At 46.5% G+C, this 18,280-nt stretch overlaps 1 protein-coding gene across 7 annotated transcripts in view; it reads left to right on the top strand.

Moving 5' to 3' along the window:
• The first annotated feature begins 3,046 nt into the window (after window positions 1–3,046).
• Window positions 3,047–18,280, top strand: part of ZCCHC2 (zinc finger CCHC-type containing 2) — a 45,033-nt gene continuing 29,799 nt past the window's right edge. For 6 of the 7 annotated variants that reach the window (XM_069008284.1, XM_069008282.1, XM_069008281.1 and 3 more), the window contains exons 1-2: window positions 3,047–4,109; window positions 17,508–17,619. In XM_069008284.1, coding sequence (XP_068864385.1) covers window positions 3,189–4,109; window positions 17,508–17,619 — 1,033 coding nt within the window. In that variant the 5' untranslated portion in view covers window positions 3,047–3,188. Of the gene's footprint in view, window positions 4,120–9,943; window positions 9,955–17,507; window positions 17,620–18,280 lie in introns of all 7 variants that reach the window. The other variant, XM_069008285.1, reaches the window with a different exon arrangement.

The following is an 18,280-nucleotide window of genomic DNA, read 5'->3' as shown; positions in this document are numbered from 1 at the left end:
TGCTTAGACACAGCTTCTTGCCCTTTGTCCTGGCATGTCAGACCAGACCCCTGCTGTACTCTAATGAAACCCCCTTCCCAAAGAAGTGCTGCTCCTGAACCAGCAGCACCATCCTGCTGCTCCTCCGCCTGCTCTGTGTTGCATCAGAGTTCATCTGGCTTTCAGTTCAGACAGATTACAGACATACTTTTCCCTCTAAGGCTCTGTACATTTGCTCACCCTAAGTCAGCATGACTGTGGGCCCAAGTCATTAAAGACCTATGCAAGCTATACATTTTTTTAAAGAAACCCAGGTTAAAAAACCTCCAGGGAACTTGCTCTAGGCAAGATAATTTTATAGTAGCTTTTCCCATTGTACTAGATTGTCAGTGTTTGAGCACTTCCCTTCCGTGTCCTCGTTCCATTCACAGTCCAGAGTTTCACTTTCATTTCTCTTGGGCTCTTAAGTTTCAGTTCTCTTTCGGCACTGCCCTCTCCCTTGCTGTCACCTCCCTCAGCTACTAGCTACTGAATTACTTGTAAATCCACTTGGAATATCTTTGTCTTCTTTTTGCCTCCTCATAACATTCCTTTCCCTTCTTTGTTTTCCTTTCCTGACTTCACATCTTTCACATTTGTTTTCCTCAAGTATCATAGTTTAAGACTTTAAGAAGGGAAAATTAAGAAGGACTGAGTTAATCAGGTTCTTAAGCTTATTTGTTAAACTAAGAATCAGCTTGGGAACTGTCACAAATAAGGTGTGTGATTTCTGGACAAGAAGAGTGTACTTTCAAGCACTGCCCTCATGAATTTGTGATTTACCTTACCTTTGGATTTTTGAATGGACCAGTGGACCTTCTCTTTCTGCCATCCCCTTCCACCCATTACCACAAAAATAAAGTCATTTTTCACTCTCCATAGTGTTATCTGTTTGGAACTATGTCACATTTTATTTGAATCACAGACTGTTGAAGTAGGAAATGTTATTTCTAACATTTGGATCATTGTAATTCTGATCTTGCAAATTCTATTCAGACTAAATAACTGTTCAAATTACTAAGCAGAAACCTCGCGTCTTATTTCTGTGCTTCCACAATTCCAGCTTGGCACATCCCCCAAGACAGTCACAGTAATTTTTCTTTGGAAAAAAATATAACAATAATATGACAAGAACTCCTGTAATTCTAGAATTACTGCTTCATAATGACAACATAAGAAAATATTCTACTGTGGCATTATGATAGCTGCTTTAGCTAATGACTGCAGGGATCTGGAATGATTCACAGGTCCAGCCCAGCCGTAACTGCCAAACAGAATCAAATAAAAGAGGATAAAACAAGTTAACGAGACGTCATGCAACTTTTCTTCACCACCCTAGTCCTGGGACCAGCAAAAAATTGTTGGCAGTCAGAGATGGAAGGGTAAGGTCTGACCCACTTCCCACTCCCCATTCCACTCCTGAAGAGGCGGTGAGGACAGCGGCAGTGCTCCTGTGATGCCAGTGAGTGAGGAGAGCTGCGCTGAGTCAGGGTCAAGTCCATTTGTGTCACTAGAAGAGGACTGAACAGCCATTAGGAACTTATAAACCCAACAGGAGCTACCTTCAAATTAGTCATTTAATTTTTAAAAGTAAAATACATTTGTTTGCTGTACATACATAAGAATGCAGGAAATGGTATAGTCTGTAATCGCCATTCAAGACTGCTCTGTGGTAAATCTGAGTGATGCATACAAGACTATTACAATCTGCATGACAGTTCCTTAGTTGTTTGATAAAGCTCTTCATCATAGCACTATCGGCTTCTGAACAAACAGATAAGGGGCAGTCAGCTCTGGCAGTTTATACTTTGAGGCTGTAAGCAGTTCAGGGATGCTGCTCTGCAAAATTGTAATTAAAATTAATTTTATTCTTCACTGTGCTGTTAAGCAAGCCACAGACTTGGTTCTCCTTTCAAATACACTGCCTTTATGTAACTGTGGGGGAATCAAAGCGAGGAGCACTGAAACTTTGTGATTACTCAGAGCACTGGTTAATCTTACAATTGTAGGCTCTTCATTGTGGAACACAACAGTTGGGAACACAATTGGGGAAATGAGAGAGCAGTAAGTCTGCTATTTCCTAACGGAGTATCCCTAAGCCATTCTGCTGAACTATATTTTTTTCTGCAATATTCCCTCTATTTCCCTATTGTAAAAAACAAACAAACAAACTCGGTGGAAAGCCACGATCCTGTAACAATAGTGATTTTTTAAAAGGAGACATCTTACAATAGCAGAAGTTTCAACTGCATCAGACTTTAGAAATTAGGAAATAAAAATTAGAAAGGCCTGTAGCAGCCATGTTTCCACACTCAGCATTGTTCCACCACCGGCACGGCACAGCTCTGGGCCCGCTCCTGCCGGCTTTGGGCAAACCCACGTGGCTCCGTACACCAGAGCCATCAGCCAAGGCACGGCCTTATCTCAGGGAAATCTTTTAGCCAGGCGATACGGAGGCTCGCTCAGACTGGTCCCAGGCTGTTGACCTGTTCCCATCGGCGTAACCGACGGAACTCACCGGACAAACCCGGGGCCCCCGCCCGTTCCCAAACCGGGCGCCGGTCCCTGCGCCGCGCGCCGGGCGGGCCGCGGGCGGGGCGGGGCCGCGGCGGCCGCGCGTGCCCGGGGCGCGCCGCGCGCGCAGCCCCGCGCACAATTCGCCGCCCCGCCTCGCGCCCCCCGGCCCCCGGCCGCGGGCGGGCGCGCGCGCTGACGCGGGCGGCGCCCATAGGCGGAGAGGCGCGCGCGCGCTCCGCCCGCCACCCCCCCTTCCCCTGCCCTCCGTCCCCCCGCCGGGAGCTCGGGCCTCAGCCGGTCCCGCCGCGCCGGCCCGGGGTCGCGAGCGCTCCGCCGCCGGCGCCTACCGGCTCTGCGCGGGCGCCGGACACAGGCGGGGAGAGGGGGAACCGCCGCGGGAGCGCGCCGGAGAGAGGCGGAGACGGGGAACGGCCGCCGCCGCGACCGAGCCCCGCCCCGCCCGCCCACTCCTCCCTCCCCGCCCGCCGGGACCGTTTCGGCCGCCCTCCCGCCCGCTCCGCGTGTGCGCGCGCCGCTCCCGCGCCGGCCGGGCCGCATGAGCGGCATGAGCGGCTCCGCCTGAGCGCCGCCACCTCCCCGCTGCCGCCGGGTGCCGGCGGGCGTCGCGTCCCCCCCCCGCGCCGCCGCCGAGGATGCTGAAGATGAAGCTGCCCCTGAAGCAGACGAGCCACAAGGCAGCAGCGGCGGAAGATGGGACGGCGGCGGGGCTGAAGGAGCCCAGTGGTGCCCTGGACTGTCACCTCCCGCTGCAGCAGCAGGTGCCCCGGGCCCGTGGGGGTGCCGCGGCGGCGGCGGGAAGGGGGTGTGGGCTGGAGAGGCCGAGCCGGCTGCACGGCCTGGGGCCGGGGCCTGGGCCCGGCCCGCCGCCCCCCCCCGCCTCGCTGGGCGCTCCGGGCGGCGGCGGTCCCGGCTCGGCGGCCGCCCGCACCGACAAGGAGACGGTGTACGAGTGGTTCGGGCTGGTGCTGGGCTCGGCGCAGCGTCTGGAGTTCATGGTGGGGCTGCTGGACCTGTGCAACCCTCTGGAGCTGCGATTCCTGGGCTCCTGCCTGGAGGACCTGGCCCGCAAGGACTACCACTGCCTCCGCGACTCGGAGGCCAAGGCCAACGGGCTCAGCGACCCCGGGCAGCTCGGCGACTTCCGCGACCCGGCCGTGCGCTCCAAGCTCATCGTCTACCTGGCCCTGCTGGGCTCCGAGAACCGCGAGGCCGCCGGCCGCCTGCACCGCCTCCTGCCCCAGGTGGACTCCATCCTGCAGAGCTGCCCGGCGGCGCGGCGGGCCCCGGCCGAGGAGGAGGAAGAGGAGGAGGAGGAGGGGGACGTGGTGGTGGTGATGGACGGAGCCGCGGAGAACGGGCAGGCCGGGCTCCCCGCCGCCCAGGGCCTGGGCTGCGGCGCGCAGGAGGAGCTGCTCCTGCTCTTCACCATGGCCTCGCTGCACCCGGCTTTCTCCTTCCACCAGCGGGTCACACTGCGGGAGCACCTGGAGCGGCTGCGGAGAGCCCTGTGCGGGGACCAGGAGGAGGAGGGCTTCGGCCGCCACCCAGCCCAGGTAACGCCGCGTCCTGCGCTCTTCCTGCTGCGCCATCTCAGCGGGTCCTTCTTCCATCGGTCTCTCGTTTTCGTAAGAGCGGCTGCTTGCTTTCCCCGAATCCCCCCGTTGGGATCTGGTCCCTCCCGTCCTCCCCCTACCACGACAGTGTCAGCCCTGGCCGCCCCCACAACCTGCTGCGGAGTGTCTACTACGAATTTCTTGGCGGGGGGAAGGGCTGATTTTCCTAGCCTGCCATGCTTTCTGGAACACTGCTTTTTTTTTTCTGGAACTCTGCCGTGCTGGAGTGCAGGGTGCACAGTACTGAACTGGCTGCCTCGTACGCTGTAGGCCACTGTACGATGCAGGAATACAAGCAACAGCTTGACTAAACTTGTAAAAATAGAAATAATAATAACAATAATGCTAGATAGAGACCAGATTGCCTAAGAGAGCATTCTCTAGGGGCTTCAAACCTATAGAATACGTTGAAATATTTTTTATATGGAGCCTGCTCCCTTGCCCCTTCCCAAAATGAGATGCAGGCTTGAACTTGGCAAGAATCAGGGTCGGGTCACCAGCTCTAACCATCAGCTGGTTCTCTGAAACACCAGTTTCAGTGAGATGGCTGACAACGTTGGGGAAGGGGTGGTAATGATTCCACTAAAGCAACAAAGTGTCACAACTGGAGCTTCTGTGCAGAGAAAAACTGATTTTTTTGGGTGGCTGTCAGGAAACAGCAAAGCTCATCTTGAAAGCCGATGTGCCACTTGTTGCTAGGAGGTGGCTGTCACCGGGGATGAGGACTTGCAGTGAGTGACAACGGAAGCCTTCTCCTGTGCAGTAGCTCTGTTTAAGCGGAGGTTTTCCCCCAGTGCCATTCACTGCTGCCCTCTTGATGAGCATTGGCTTTAAAATCTGCCCCATATTTATGCAGCCAAGCCGTCCTCATGGAGCTCTGCAGTTTTTGGTCTATAGATGGCCTCTCGTGCAAAGGGGAAGGAAGGGCTGGAAGATGGGTGTTTATAGTACTGTTCCACTGAACCCATCAGGTTTTCATGAGTTACTTGACAGAAAAGGGTACAAAGCAGTAAGGGTTGGGGTTTTTGGATTTTGTTCCTAAGTTGCTTGCAGTGCAGTCCATTTCAGTCCACTTGTAGAAAACTTCAGCATTGCCTGCTGTATGAAAGGAATGGCTCCTGTTTGCTAAGGATGGGATATGCTCCTGGGGAGTACTTGAAGGAGAGGGATGAGTTTCTAAGCCTTCAGATGTATTAAGTAAATGCTTATATCATTTAAAGGCCGAAATGCATTCAGCAGGCCATAAACTAATGGGCAGATGTTATGGGATTGAAATCAAAATGAATTTGGAACATCAGACCAAAACGTGTTTATTTTGGCTCGCTGGCCTGCATCAAGTCTAGTTCTATCCCAGAATTAATCCTGAAAGTCCATCTTTCCGGGGAGAAGATTGAATTGCAGGAAGTGGTAAGACTGGACACTGTTCCTCTGGGTTTAAAGTGCTAGTAACCGGAAACATACTTCCTGCCTGGAGCTGGCACAGCAGTTGTAGCTGCTCAGTGTGTCCCACCAAATGCAGTTGGGAGAGCAGGCTCCCGTGAACTACTGGAATGGAAGTCAGTTTTGTGCAGTGTTCTGGCTTCAGCATAAAAGCAGTTGTCCAAGTTGTGGTGGTTTTGTTTACTCAGGGAACACTGAGAGACCCGAGTCAGCTTGGCTGAACATGCACATCACATACTCCGTAGTCGACACAGCAGTGAAACGGCAACCCTTCCGTAGGCTTTCCTCCCCCTCCCCCCGTTCTTAATGGCTAATTGTAAATACAGCACAGCCTTTCTGGGAAATAATGGCTGACAGGGAACAGAGGGATCAGTGGGTTTCCGCAGAGTATTTTCAGTCCCATGGGGACAGTGGAACCCTCGCAGATAAAACGCTGGAGGAGATGGGGCCAGTAGCAGGGTTAAAGACTTCCCTGGCAAAATGCTGCCGTAGCGTTAAATTGAACTTGATTTTAAAATCCTGTCGGGTGTCCACAGGCCTTTTATCCTCCTTTAATCTCTGAAATTTGAGTGCCTTCAGGGCTCTGCGTTTGTGAACTAGAACGGTTCATAAAGACCTCTCTGAAATTTTATTCGGCTAGGCTCGTGTCGTAAGGGCAGGGCTCCATCTCTGGGAATGACCCGCTCCAAGCCGGGCAGCCCAAGCAGCTCTGCTCGGGAGCCTTCAGGGCGGTCGCGGTGCTCCCCGTCCAGCCCGCGGCCGGCCGGGAAGTGCTCGGGCAGGCGGTACCCGTCGCGGGTGGCAATGGCCGCGCCCGGAAGGGGGACGCGGACTTTTTGTTCCCCCGTTAGACGGGCACAGCCGGGCGCGGCGAGGGCAGAAGGACCGGCGGGAGCGGGAGTGAGGGGGGACACGACGCCCCTACACACCGAGCGCCTTCACGGCCCGCGTAAACGGGGTGACCCCTCTCTTTGCTTGCGGGGAGGATGGGTGGGTCAGGGATCCCCCGCGCCCCGTGAGGGCACGGGGCCGCTCCGCCAGCCCCCTGCGCGGACACGGATGCGGCGCCTGATGGTGACCGCCGCTTCCCGGCCCGTGCAATATGGCGGCGGCTGGCTCCCGGTCACGTGCCCGCGGGGCGGCGCGGTGCCCGGCGCGGCGGGAAGGGGCGGGGCCGCCGTTGCATAACGGGGAGGGCTCGGCCCCCGCGGCCGCCGGGACCGCCCCGCTGCCCCGCTTCCCGGCTTCCCGGCTTCCCGGGGCGGCAGGCGGGAGGCCTGGGGTGCTGGGAGGAGCCCGGCGTCTGTGCGGGCACTGTGGCGTGCCCGTTGGTCGGTCAGAACAGGCGCAGCAGCAGTTTTGTGCAGAGAGGCTGCGAGCTCAGCTCTGCTCTTCCCGTGCTTAGCGCTCCCGGGCGTTCTCACCTCCCGGCTTCTGACCCGTCGGAAGGCGGTCACAGAGCTGTTGTTCACGTGGGCCGTGAAACAATAATGTATTCCTATGGCTGGCAGCAGTAATGTGAAATCACCCTGCAGAAGTGAGGGAGTTCAGACCTGGAGTTGAGTCAGGTGGCTTGTCAGTTCTGGATTCTGAATTCTGAATTCCTTAGGGCAAAGGACCGTGCTATTGCACGTGGCATATCTAACAAAATGGCTCGGTTTGAGATTTGAAGGCGCTGTAACACCTAGCTTTAGTGAACACCAAGGCTTGAGATGATTTACTAGAACATAAAGCAATTTGCTTTTTCCCGTTATTGGGGTAGTGTTTTCTGGAGAGGGTCTGTGTTGTCTGATAAAATTGAGGTCACAGTGAAGTTGTTTCATGACAAAGGTTTACTAAGATTGTTGCTCTTTTTGGGGTCTTAATTCAACGATCTTTTAAAAATGTAACATTTCTTAGTGATATATTTTAACAAATTCAGCTCAAAATGGTGGAGAAATTCCAAAGTTGTAGGAGGTAGGACTGTTAAGAGTGGGATGGGCAGAGCTAGGATCTCCCCACAATTGCATAAATTTTGTTTCTTTATAAAGTGTTCTGAATTAAGGTTTGGGAGTTTTTATACATAGATACTTGATACTATTTTCAAATCCTTAATTTAAGGTGTGGCTTATAATAACAATGCCTTTTCGAAAAAAGTCATTGGTGCATTAAGCTGCAGAATATCAATTTTGAATCTAAAGTTGAAGTATACGAATAAATTGGGCATTTGCTGCTGAATGAAAGAAGCGTTAATGTGCAAAGATCCTGTTGATACCACTGTATATTGGTTTAAGTAGCAACATATAGCTTAATTCTTGCATTGATTATTTGTGTTTACTAAGTGCATCATTATCAAAGGAGTTTGACTTTATTCCTTATCTTTTTCCATCCCATCGGATGTCTGGGATCAAAATGCTGAAATACTGAGGACATTCTGAATATCTACCAACATAATAAATGTGGCTTGCATTATGCCCTGGAACATTTAATCAGGCATACTTGACAGGAATAGAACCAAGGTTCTGTTGAAAAAAGAAATCTCCTGGAGATAATGGTTTGTTGAATAGTATTATAATTAGCTGGCTGGAGGATTCTTCACAGAAAAAAGTCTCTACTTACAAAGAAAGGGAAATTTTCTATTTGCAGAGTGTTTTTCTTAGTACACTTGTATTTATAGGATACTTTGTCTGCAAATTAGAAGAGTGCTTTTATAATTGATCTTCAGTCACTTCCAGCAGAACAAGGTAGTAGAATTTAATTTTAGGATCTAAGAGCTCTGTCTGTAGTGCACTGTTTTTAGTGTCATAGAGTTGAATATAAGGAGATGTGTGTCTTCGGAGTCTGGTTTAATAAGAGACATCAAGATAAAAAATGTCATTTTACTTGTGCCAACGATCTTTTAAGTGGTGGTACACTCCAGGGAAATACAAATGTTTAACAATTTTTGCATACTAAGATAAAAAATATTCCAACTGCCTCAGAGAACCTAACAGCCTTGTCTCTGAACAGGAATTTTTCTGGCTCCAAACAGGAGTTAAGAATTTCCAGAAACATTACTGGAACTTTTCTGGAAGGGAAGTCATAGCTAGATAAAAGACAATGCCTAAAATGACAGAGTTCTATTTAGATGTCCATGCTGATGCTCCAGGAAATTGCAGAGTAAAAGCTTTCACTGCTTTGAGCTGTTTTAGCTGTTTAATTCTGAGATGTTAGTAGAAGCTTGTAGCCTTTCCCAGTCCCATTATTAACTCCCAAGAGTTAATCAGCCTCTTGCTGTTGTCCCTGACAGTTTGTTCTCCAGCACAGTAAATGAGTACTGAGGGTGTTGAAAATACACCCCTGACTTCCTAATGCTTGCGCTTGGATTGCTGTAGTTGAGCTGTGGTCTGGTTTTCAGGGTTGCCCAATGCTGACTTATTTATAGATAGCAGGATCTCACTGGGCTTGGAGTCCAGAGGAATCTCAGCTTTTTCTAAAGAGCTGCAGAAAAGGGTGCAGACAGCAGCAGTAAGATGATTGTATCTGTGAAACATCTGAAGTCTGTAGGATTCTGCCTGCTTAAATCGGTCACCTTGTTTGCTTGCCAGTGTCAGTGTCTAGCCATAGCTGTCCTAGTAAACACGACAGCTGATTCTTCATTAACTATAATTTAAACAAAATGCCTACTTTTCCTTAAAGAGTTGGTGAATTTCTGTAGTATCCTCCAAGTCTAAAGGTTTAGACTTCTGGAGACCAAAACTGGTGGACGACTGTCTCAGAGATCTGGCTGGAAACTGCATTCCTTTGTGAGTTTCTTGCCTTTCCTCAACCTCTTAATCTTGTCTTTTTGGGAGAAGAAAGTAAACATATTTCAAACACTTAAAGAAAATTTACTGTCTTGGGAAGTGTCTTAAAAATGAGATAACCACAAGACAGAGATTTTCTGTTATTCGGAGAAGAGAATATGAGAGAATACTTCCAAACTGTGCTGGAGTTCGAGGATTGAACAAAATGATATATTGCCCTCTGATGGTAATTAAACGTAGTAATGAAGGCATCGTCCCTTCTCAGTACTGACTGTACTTCAGTGAACTACTCTTCAGGGGCAAATGCTTTGAAATCTTCCTGTCACTCCAGACTGTTATGAGCATAATTTTTTTGTAGTAGTCTGAACTGCTACATTCAAGTAATTTTATTTTTATTCACTCAGCTGACAATAACAAGAGTACTGAAGTTGCACAGAGCATTGGATGAGCAACCACCTGGGGATACAGTTACACCTGAACTGGTGCTTGGCTGGCTATGGCTTCAAATTCTCTACTTTGTCATGGACTAGCTAGGTTGGACTGAAACTGTGGTTTAGGTCCTGTTAAAAGCTCAGGTGCAGGTGAGACTTAGAACACACTGTGTTTCTAGCAAACACAAGGTGCATTATTTCCCCAGCACTTGTAAGTCATAGGTGTAGCTGCCATGTCTAGTACTTTAAATGTAATTCCACAGGCCTTGAGAGTTGAATTTGTCCATGTGATGTAAGAGGGTTGGTATGGTCTTTGTCTCAATTTGGTAGTGCTATAAGTTAGTCAGTATGTGATTGCTGAAGCTGTTATATGGTGTCATTTTCATCCCTGAATCAGCTGATGTTTTGTCAGGTTTGTCTCCATCATAGTGTTTTGTTCCTGCCTCTTACAGGTGAGCTCATAACATAGTTTGGCTAAACAAATATGCTTTAAAGTACTTTTAGGCACCTGTGCATGCTCTTTATGTGGTTCAGCTTAGTAGATATGAGTTAATAGAGCAATAGCACATAATTCGTTTGATCTGTATGTTCAGCCAGTCAGGCTTTTATTGCACATGTTATGGGATTTTATGTCTGGTCACAGAACCATGCAGGGATTGAGGCTGGCTGAGACCTCTGGAGGTCTTGCTTGCTTAAGAGTAACTTCAAGGATGTAGACTCCACAACCTCTCTGGGCAACCTGTGCTAAGTCACCCTGACAATGAAAGAGATGTTTCCAGATGTCCAGAGGGAATCTTCTGTGTTTCAGTTTCTGCCTGCTGCTTCTGCTTTTGTCACTGGTCACTGCTGAAAAGAGCCTGGCTCCATCCTCTTTGCACCCTCCCTTCAGACGTGTGTATACACACACACACACACACACAGAGGTATATGTACATTTTTATGTGTATAGGTCTTTTTCTGCAAAGCTGCTTTATAGTTGGTTAGGTCCCAGAGTGTGTGGTGCCTGTAGTTGTTCCTGCCCAGGTGCAGGATTTTGCACTTCCCCATGTTGAACTTTCTGAGATCCCTGTCTGCCCATTTCTCCAGCTGTGGTTCTATGTGGAATAAGCATTATTGTTCTGAAGGTTGTTTCTGCATGTTAAAACATAAGTTAACATGGAAACACCTATGTTGTAGGTTGGTTTGACCAAAAGAGAGATAATGTGGTGGATCATTTTGGTCTTAGATCTTGAGTCTTGTAGAACAGCTTTCTGCATCTTAGATCAATTGGATGGTGCCTTTGCATAGCTCAGAGCTTCCAGATTGGAGCATGGCTTAGCAGCAATGTCAGTTGGGCAATTATCTGCAGTCTTGATCTTGCATTTGCCTAGCAGCCCATCCGAGACAGTACTGGATTTTTTTGGTTAGGGGACAGTCTGTTGTATCAACAGTGGTCAGCATTAAACAGGTTTTGAAGCATTGCTGCTCTATATGTTTGCATTTGTGAGTATTAAATGCATATGCTGGATTTCCATTTTAAGATGGCATGAATGGTCTATCCCTGTACCCAAGCCACACCCCGCAGTGGTGGGGTGCAGATACAGTTGCTCAGTGTGTTGAGTAAGGCTTCATCTCTGCTGCTGCTGTCGTCAGGAGAGAGTTCAGCAGCACACAAGTACACAGGCAGTTTCACCCAGTTGTTGCTTCTGGAGAGGTGATGTTGAACCTTCATGCTGTCACAGCTATGTACCAATGCATCTGCATATCACAGCTGTGAAGCAATGAGAGTAGGAACTTGCAAGATTTGTTGTAAGCAAATCATGCCTTTGGTCTTGTAATTGGCACCACATCTGTTAATGATTATTTTGACATCACTCAATTTTCTTGAAGGTGCAGGTGCTGTAGTTGATAACCCATGATCATGAGTTAGACCTTGATTTTTTCAAAAATGCCTTCTTTCATCTGGTTTTGTTTGTCAGTTCCCACTTGTAGATGAATGAATGTGCTGTGCCAGTTTACATCTGCACAGCCTGCAAGGCTGAGTAGTGCTGTCCCTCACAGCACATTTACTGTAGTCTTGCAGAAAAGTAATGTTTCGTATTTTGGCATACAGAACTAATCAAGCTGTCCAGCTGCTGCAAGTATGTTTTCCTTGTTAGTGCTCATCAGAGCTGATGAATGAATAGTTCTTTTATGAAAGTGCAATGCAAGCATCAGAAGACTTATGTATATCAATCACTTGCTCATGATGATTAGTAGGCTATCCAATAACAGATTTCACTACATATTGACATTGTTTGGTCAGTCATCTACAGTGATAGAAGGCAGAGTTTGGACATCTGTCAGGTGTAGGCTAGCTGAGATCTGCTCAGCTCATGTGGCATTAGGTAGAGCAACATCCTTCTCAGCAGGCTGGCTCTCCACTTTAGATATTTGATGCTAGTGTTACAGACAGGCACCCCTAGACCTTGAGACAAACACTCTTGGACTCCTCTTCAGGAGACTGCTTGGTAGAGAAGCATGGAATAAGCCCTGGAGGGAAGAGGAGCCCCAGAAAACTGATAGTAAAGGATCACCTCCTCCAAGCTGAGTAGTGATGCATCCCAATGAGGAGAAAGTCAGACAAAAATACTGGGACGCCTGTGTGGATAAGTAAATTGCTTCTGGATAAACTGAAACATGAAAAGGAAGCCTACAAAGGGTGGAAGGCAGTGACAGATACCCTGGGAGGAGTAGAGACAAGCTGTTTGAACACCCAGGTTAGGAAAGCTAAAGCCCTGATAGAACTAAATCTAGTCAGGGATGTCAATGGCAACAACAAAATCCTCTGTAAGTACACTGGTGGTAAAAGGAAGACTCAAGAAACTGTGAGCCCTCTCCAAAAGTAAATGGCATATTTGGTCTCCATATCCTGGGATATGGAGAAGGCCAAGGTACTCAATAACTTATTGCCTCAGTCTTCACCAAGTGCTCCAGCACACAGCATTGAAGTCACAGCAGCAAAGGCAGGATCTGTGAGAATGAAGAACCACCAACTGTAGGAGAACATGTTCAAGACCATCTAAGGAATATGAAGGTGCTCAAGTCAAGGGGACCTGATGAGATGCATCCATGGGTCCTGGGGGAACTGACTGTTGAAGTGTCTCAGCCTCTATCCATTATATTTCAGAAGTCATGGCAGCCTAGTGAAGTTCCCGCTGACTGGAAAAGGGGAAACATAAGCCCCATTTTAAAAGAGGGAAATAACTAAGACCTGGGGAACTAGAAGTTGGTCAGTCTCACCTCTGCTTGGCAAGATCATGGAACAGATCCTCCTGGAAACCATGCTAAGGCGCCTGGAAAATAAGGAGGCGTTTTGTGACAAACATGGCTTTGCTAAGAGCAGATCATGCCTGACAGATTTGACGTCCTTCTACATCAGGGTGATAGTGTTGGTAGATAAGGGAGGAGCAACTGACGTCATCTACCTGTACTTGTGCAAAGCATTTGACACTGTCCTACATGACAGCCTTGTCTCTAAACTGGAGAGACATAGATTTGACAGATGGACCACTCAGTGGATAAGGAATTGGCTGGATGGTCGCACTCGAGTTGTTTTCAGGGGCTCACTGGTCCAAGCAGAGATCTGTGACAACTGGAGTTCCTTGGGGTTGGTACTGGGACCACTGCTGTTCAACATCTTTGTCAGTGACACAGACAGGGGGATCAAGGGCACCCTCAGCAAGTTTGCCAATGACACCAAACTGTGTGTTGCCATTGTCACACTGGAGGGACGGATCCACACAACCTTGTCAGGCTTGAGAGGGGAATCTCTGTGAACCTCATGAAGTTCAAGTAGGCCAAGTACAAAGTCCTGCTGATGGGTTGGGGCAATCCCAAGCACAAATACAGGCTTTGCGGAGAGTGGAGAGCAGCCCTGGGAAGAAGAACTTAAGAGTGTGGTTTGATGAGAAGCTCAGTGTGACCTGGCAATGTGTGCTTGCAGGCTAGAAATCCAACCACATCCTAGATATTAGGAAGAAATTCTTTACTGAGGGTAGTGAGACACTGGAACAGATTGCCCAGAGAAATTGTGGATGCCTCATCCCAAGAAGTGTTCAAGGCCAGGTTGGATGGGACTCTGAGCAACCTGGTCTAGTGAAAGGTATCCCTGCCCATGGCAGAGGGGTTGGAGGAAGTAGGTGATCTTTAAGGTCACTTCCAACTCAAAACATTCTATGATTGTATGATACAGTCCTGGGAAACGTCTCAAGTGATGAGGTTGTTTTTTTAACGTAGTACTTGCTTTCAACCATATGAGGTCAGATCTGTTTGATACAAAACTCTGGTCTAGGTTGTAAGAGCAGATAATTTTTAGGGTGCTCTCTTAGCTCATTTCACTTTCAAGGAGAAATGTAGTTAATCCTCCAGCCCATCACAAGGATCTGTGTGATTATCAAATTAATTATCTGGCAGCTGGTTTGGGGCCACCCACATTTCTTGATTCACTGTATTTTAATCATTAGCAGCAGCACTGTGAGCTGCAGTGAAGTCTCACAGTGACAAAGGCCTGTGTGAGAGTTAACCTTGTGCTTGCATGTGTTGTGTGAACACGGAATGCGTTGTATTCATTGACAGGAAAGGATGAGCACAGCTGGTTCTATACAGTGTGGCCTTCCTCAGCAGTGTGCTGGGCTTTAAAGGACTTGAGCTCCTGGTGTAACTGGCACCAAGTAGCAACACATGGTGCCACTCTTAATATTCTCTGGCCCTTCTGACTGCCTAGACTTTCCAGTCACTCACATGCTAGAGTTGTCTGCTCTGACAGTGACACCTGTACTTTAGTTACTTGTGAGTTTGATGTAGAACTGTCACAGCAGGTAACACCAAAAGTGAAGAGTTGTAATGCAGCTTAAGACAGGATCTGGAGCTGGCAAAGGGACAGCCTGTGCAGGCTGTAAGGTAAAGCTACAACTGCCCTGGATTTTCCTGCTGTCTACCTCCTGTGTTGCACTAGCTATTGTGAAAGCCAGTGGTCACAAAATACACACAGTGCGTTATTACTGGTTAACTTTCAAGGTGAAGAGTTCTTCAAGTGAATAAATTATGAATTTATGATAGGTCTTTTATAATCATCAATATAATTATTTTAGTAAGTTTTGAAACATGTAGTATTTTGCAGTTTAGAGGAGGTCTTCAAATGCAGTTGTAGTTTGCCTGTTACAGGCTGCTGCCATGGATAGAAAAATAACCGTTCTAGAATAATTCACTGCAAAAGGATTTGTATGCTGTTACAAAGATGATGTATGTGCTAGGTGAGAAGCAGTTTTCTAGTATTAGGAGGTGTAGCAGCAGTATTTAATGCTTCTTTGACATGAGCTGAACAGAATGCTTTTTTGAAGTAAATCTTATTTCTATACCTCTTCTAAAAACTGCTCACCATTTATTTGACTTTTTAACTAGCAATTATTTTTTAGAACAGACTGTAATTTATTTTCCATTAATCAAAACAAATATCCTGACTTTGAAGGCAAAAGAAAGTTTGACTTTAAATTTGATTGGTTTTAGATCAGGAGTTAACCACACCAAAGTACTTCCACTTTTTCTGTCCACAGTTGTTATGAAATGTCTGCTGAAACAGTATCAGTGGGTTTTTTTTAAGAATTCTGAAAGTGGTTCTCTCCAGAGCATGCTTGTGTGTTGGCTTGTTTGGTTTGGTTTTTTTTTTAGTAAATTAAACTTGAAAATATGCTGAAGCTGTTAAAAAATTGCCATCTCATTGACATCCAGCTGTTGTCCTTTTTTATTCCATATCTGACATTGCGCTCATCATTTATTAGATGTTTGCTGAGATTGTTTACTGAATGACTGGGGACTGGTGTGAGTTTTATCTTGAAGAAACAAAGCAGGCTTTATATTTTAAATCTGATGGCTTCGAAACCTGACATTACTGGCCCTCAGAGCACAAACCATACACCAGTTTGAAGAAACTGCTAAAATACCCTGCAGTGCAGTCTAAAGACACTTGCTAACTGTGTGCTGGTATTGATGTCACTGATCAAAGTTAGGTTACCAGCATGCCCAGGGCAGGCTTGATGCCTGGACACTTCCCAGGTCTGCATGTGTTGGATATACTGTTCAGAGTTGCCACAGTTTGTACCCACTCTATAGATGAAGTAAAGCTGGTTTAGTAAGGTGAAGCCAGCTTTAGCTGATATATCTGTCACATCTGAAGAAGTTTGTTCAAGAATTGGCAGGGGATTCAGATGTCTTTTGCTGCCTCTGGGCTTCCTCATTTTGGTCATTCTGTTGTGACAGTCTTGGGGTCCTCTTTAAGAAATACAGTAACCAGTCTTGGCTGATGATTTGTCTCATCACATTGCACAACTCCTTAAAAAACCCCAACAAACCACATATATTCTGGCACTTACTATTATGCTTCTTGCATTTAAAAATAAAGAGTGATCTCTGGAGATTTATATTTTTCCTCTACCCATCTTTTATTAAGGTCTTTCAGTGGAGCAGTGTTCTTCATCCTGAATGAAAAAATCTTCTAGTTTTCAAGCAGACCAGTTCCCAAATGTTTCTGGTGCATTCAGTGTCCCCTAACTTGCTATTTAATCAGCTCATGTGTTACACTGCTTGTTACAAATAAATAAGGGGGCTTTACTTAAAACAGATTAATCCAAAAATTTGCTAGTAACTTCCTGTATTTCCCAGTTCTTTGTGGATGTCCCTTTTTAAGGCAGTGTGTTGTTTCCTTGAACATGGAGTTAAGCAGTTGCATCTTATGTCACTGGATGTTTTAAAAGATTTCTGAATTTTAGCTTGGTTGGTCAGTTTGTTGCTTTCTTTTGTTTTAGCAAGACCTGGTCCCTGAAGAATGTGTAAATTGATATATTAATGTTTTATCTTAATTTGGAAAAAATTATATAGGCTCTTGTTACCCTAGGGAAACCACGTATAGTCCATACTCTTCTAATACTTTCTTCTTATTTTTTGTTGTTAGTCTAGATTGTTCTTTATTCTCTTATCTGTCCATGTTACCTATCTTGTATGATTTCTTCTTCTGTCCCTCCTTGTGCACTGTATTAAACCAGTAATACTTCATGGCATATAATTTTGAAGTCTGCATGTATATGTGGGGGGAGATGAGCTTTCAGTCTGTCCTTTTCTCTATGAAAGTGAGGGTGTTGGTGGCAACTGCTTGCGTTCTGTATGTTTACTTAGTAAGAGATGCATGGATTTAGCTGTCAGGACCATATATCCTCATAGACTGTCCAAGCAGTTACTCGTGATTTCCTATATAGAAGAGGTGGCAGGCTGAAGGTACAGGGCATGAAAATAGTTGAGGAGACTGTATTTAGAATGTAGTGAGTAGATGACTTGACACATAAGTAGTTGAAAGAGTTCATACTAATAGTAAATTATTACTGAAGTTCTGAGCTAATGATCTTGAGTTGTCCAGCTTGAGATATCCTATCTGCTACCCTATTCTGTTTTTAAAATAAGGTCAGTGAAACATTGGAGGTTATAGGTGGCATTTGATAAACATGTAAATAGAGTAAGAACTGAAGTGGCTAATGACCACCTTTTTGCCACTGTCGGGAGCTTCAGGTTTTTGTCGTGTGGAATACCTGATAAAGTGTGGGTTTGTGGGGTTTTTTGTAGTACCTGCTGTTTAGAGCAAGCTTTGGTAATTAGATCTTATACTAAAACACTTTTTTTCCTCCTTCTTAATTTAGAACAACTTTTCCCATGATGACTGCATGTCAAGTAATGAGACCAGTTTGCTAGAACGAACCACAGCACCTCATGATGGACTCCCGATGGCTTCCCACAGACCTCAGCGAGAAGGTATGCTGTCTGAGCTTCCTTTTGGGGAAGGCTTTAAGGGTTTTCTTGAACATTAAACTCTGCTTGGAGTTGTAGACATCTTGCATCTCTCTTGCTGTTCATCTGAACGAGAAGCTGCAGTGACTGGTAAGTAAAATAGCTTCTTTGCTGCCTACTTGGTCTTTTCTTTGTTATAACAAGTTGTCATTTGTGTTAGCTGCTAACTACTAGTGAATGCATGGATGAAAATTAGTTGCAAATGGGCTTCCCACTGAAAAAAGGGGTAGGATTTGGGAGAAAACAAGAACATTTAATGCAATTGTATTAGCAGTATTTAGATTTTTTAAGCAAAACTAAGCATGAAAATATTGGGAAGCAGTTGATAGATTTTGCTGCTCTATTCAGTTGTATTTGATGAAATTTTAAAAAGAAACAAGCAAAGAAAAAACACATATTAGGAGGTTTTATAGAAGTGGCAGTTTGAAGAAGTGAAAGGCTTCATAGAAGTCAAGTCTTTTGGCTTGGGGGAGAATAAGAACAAGGCTTCTGAGCATAAACAAAACTCTGATATGCAATTGCCAGCACAATTTCTTCTCTTTGAAGAAATGAGCATTATTGAAAACAGATTTATTTTTATCCTTTATTCTTCAGGAGGATTAGCAAGTCACTTGTCTACTCAAAA

This window comes from Aphelocoma coerulescens, chromosome 2 (genome assembly GCF_041296385.1).
Source record: "Aphelocoma coerulescens isolate FSJ_1873_10779 chromosome 2, UR_Acoe_1.0, whole genome shotgun sequence".
Classification (NCBI taxonomy): Eukaryota; Metazoa; Chordata; class Aves; order Passeriformes; family Corvidae; genus Aphelocoma; species Aphelocoma coerulescens.
The sequence above is the reverse complement of the archived record's forward strand: the minus strand, read 5'-3'. Positions and strand labels throughout refer to the sequence as shown.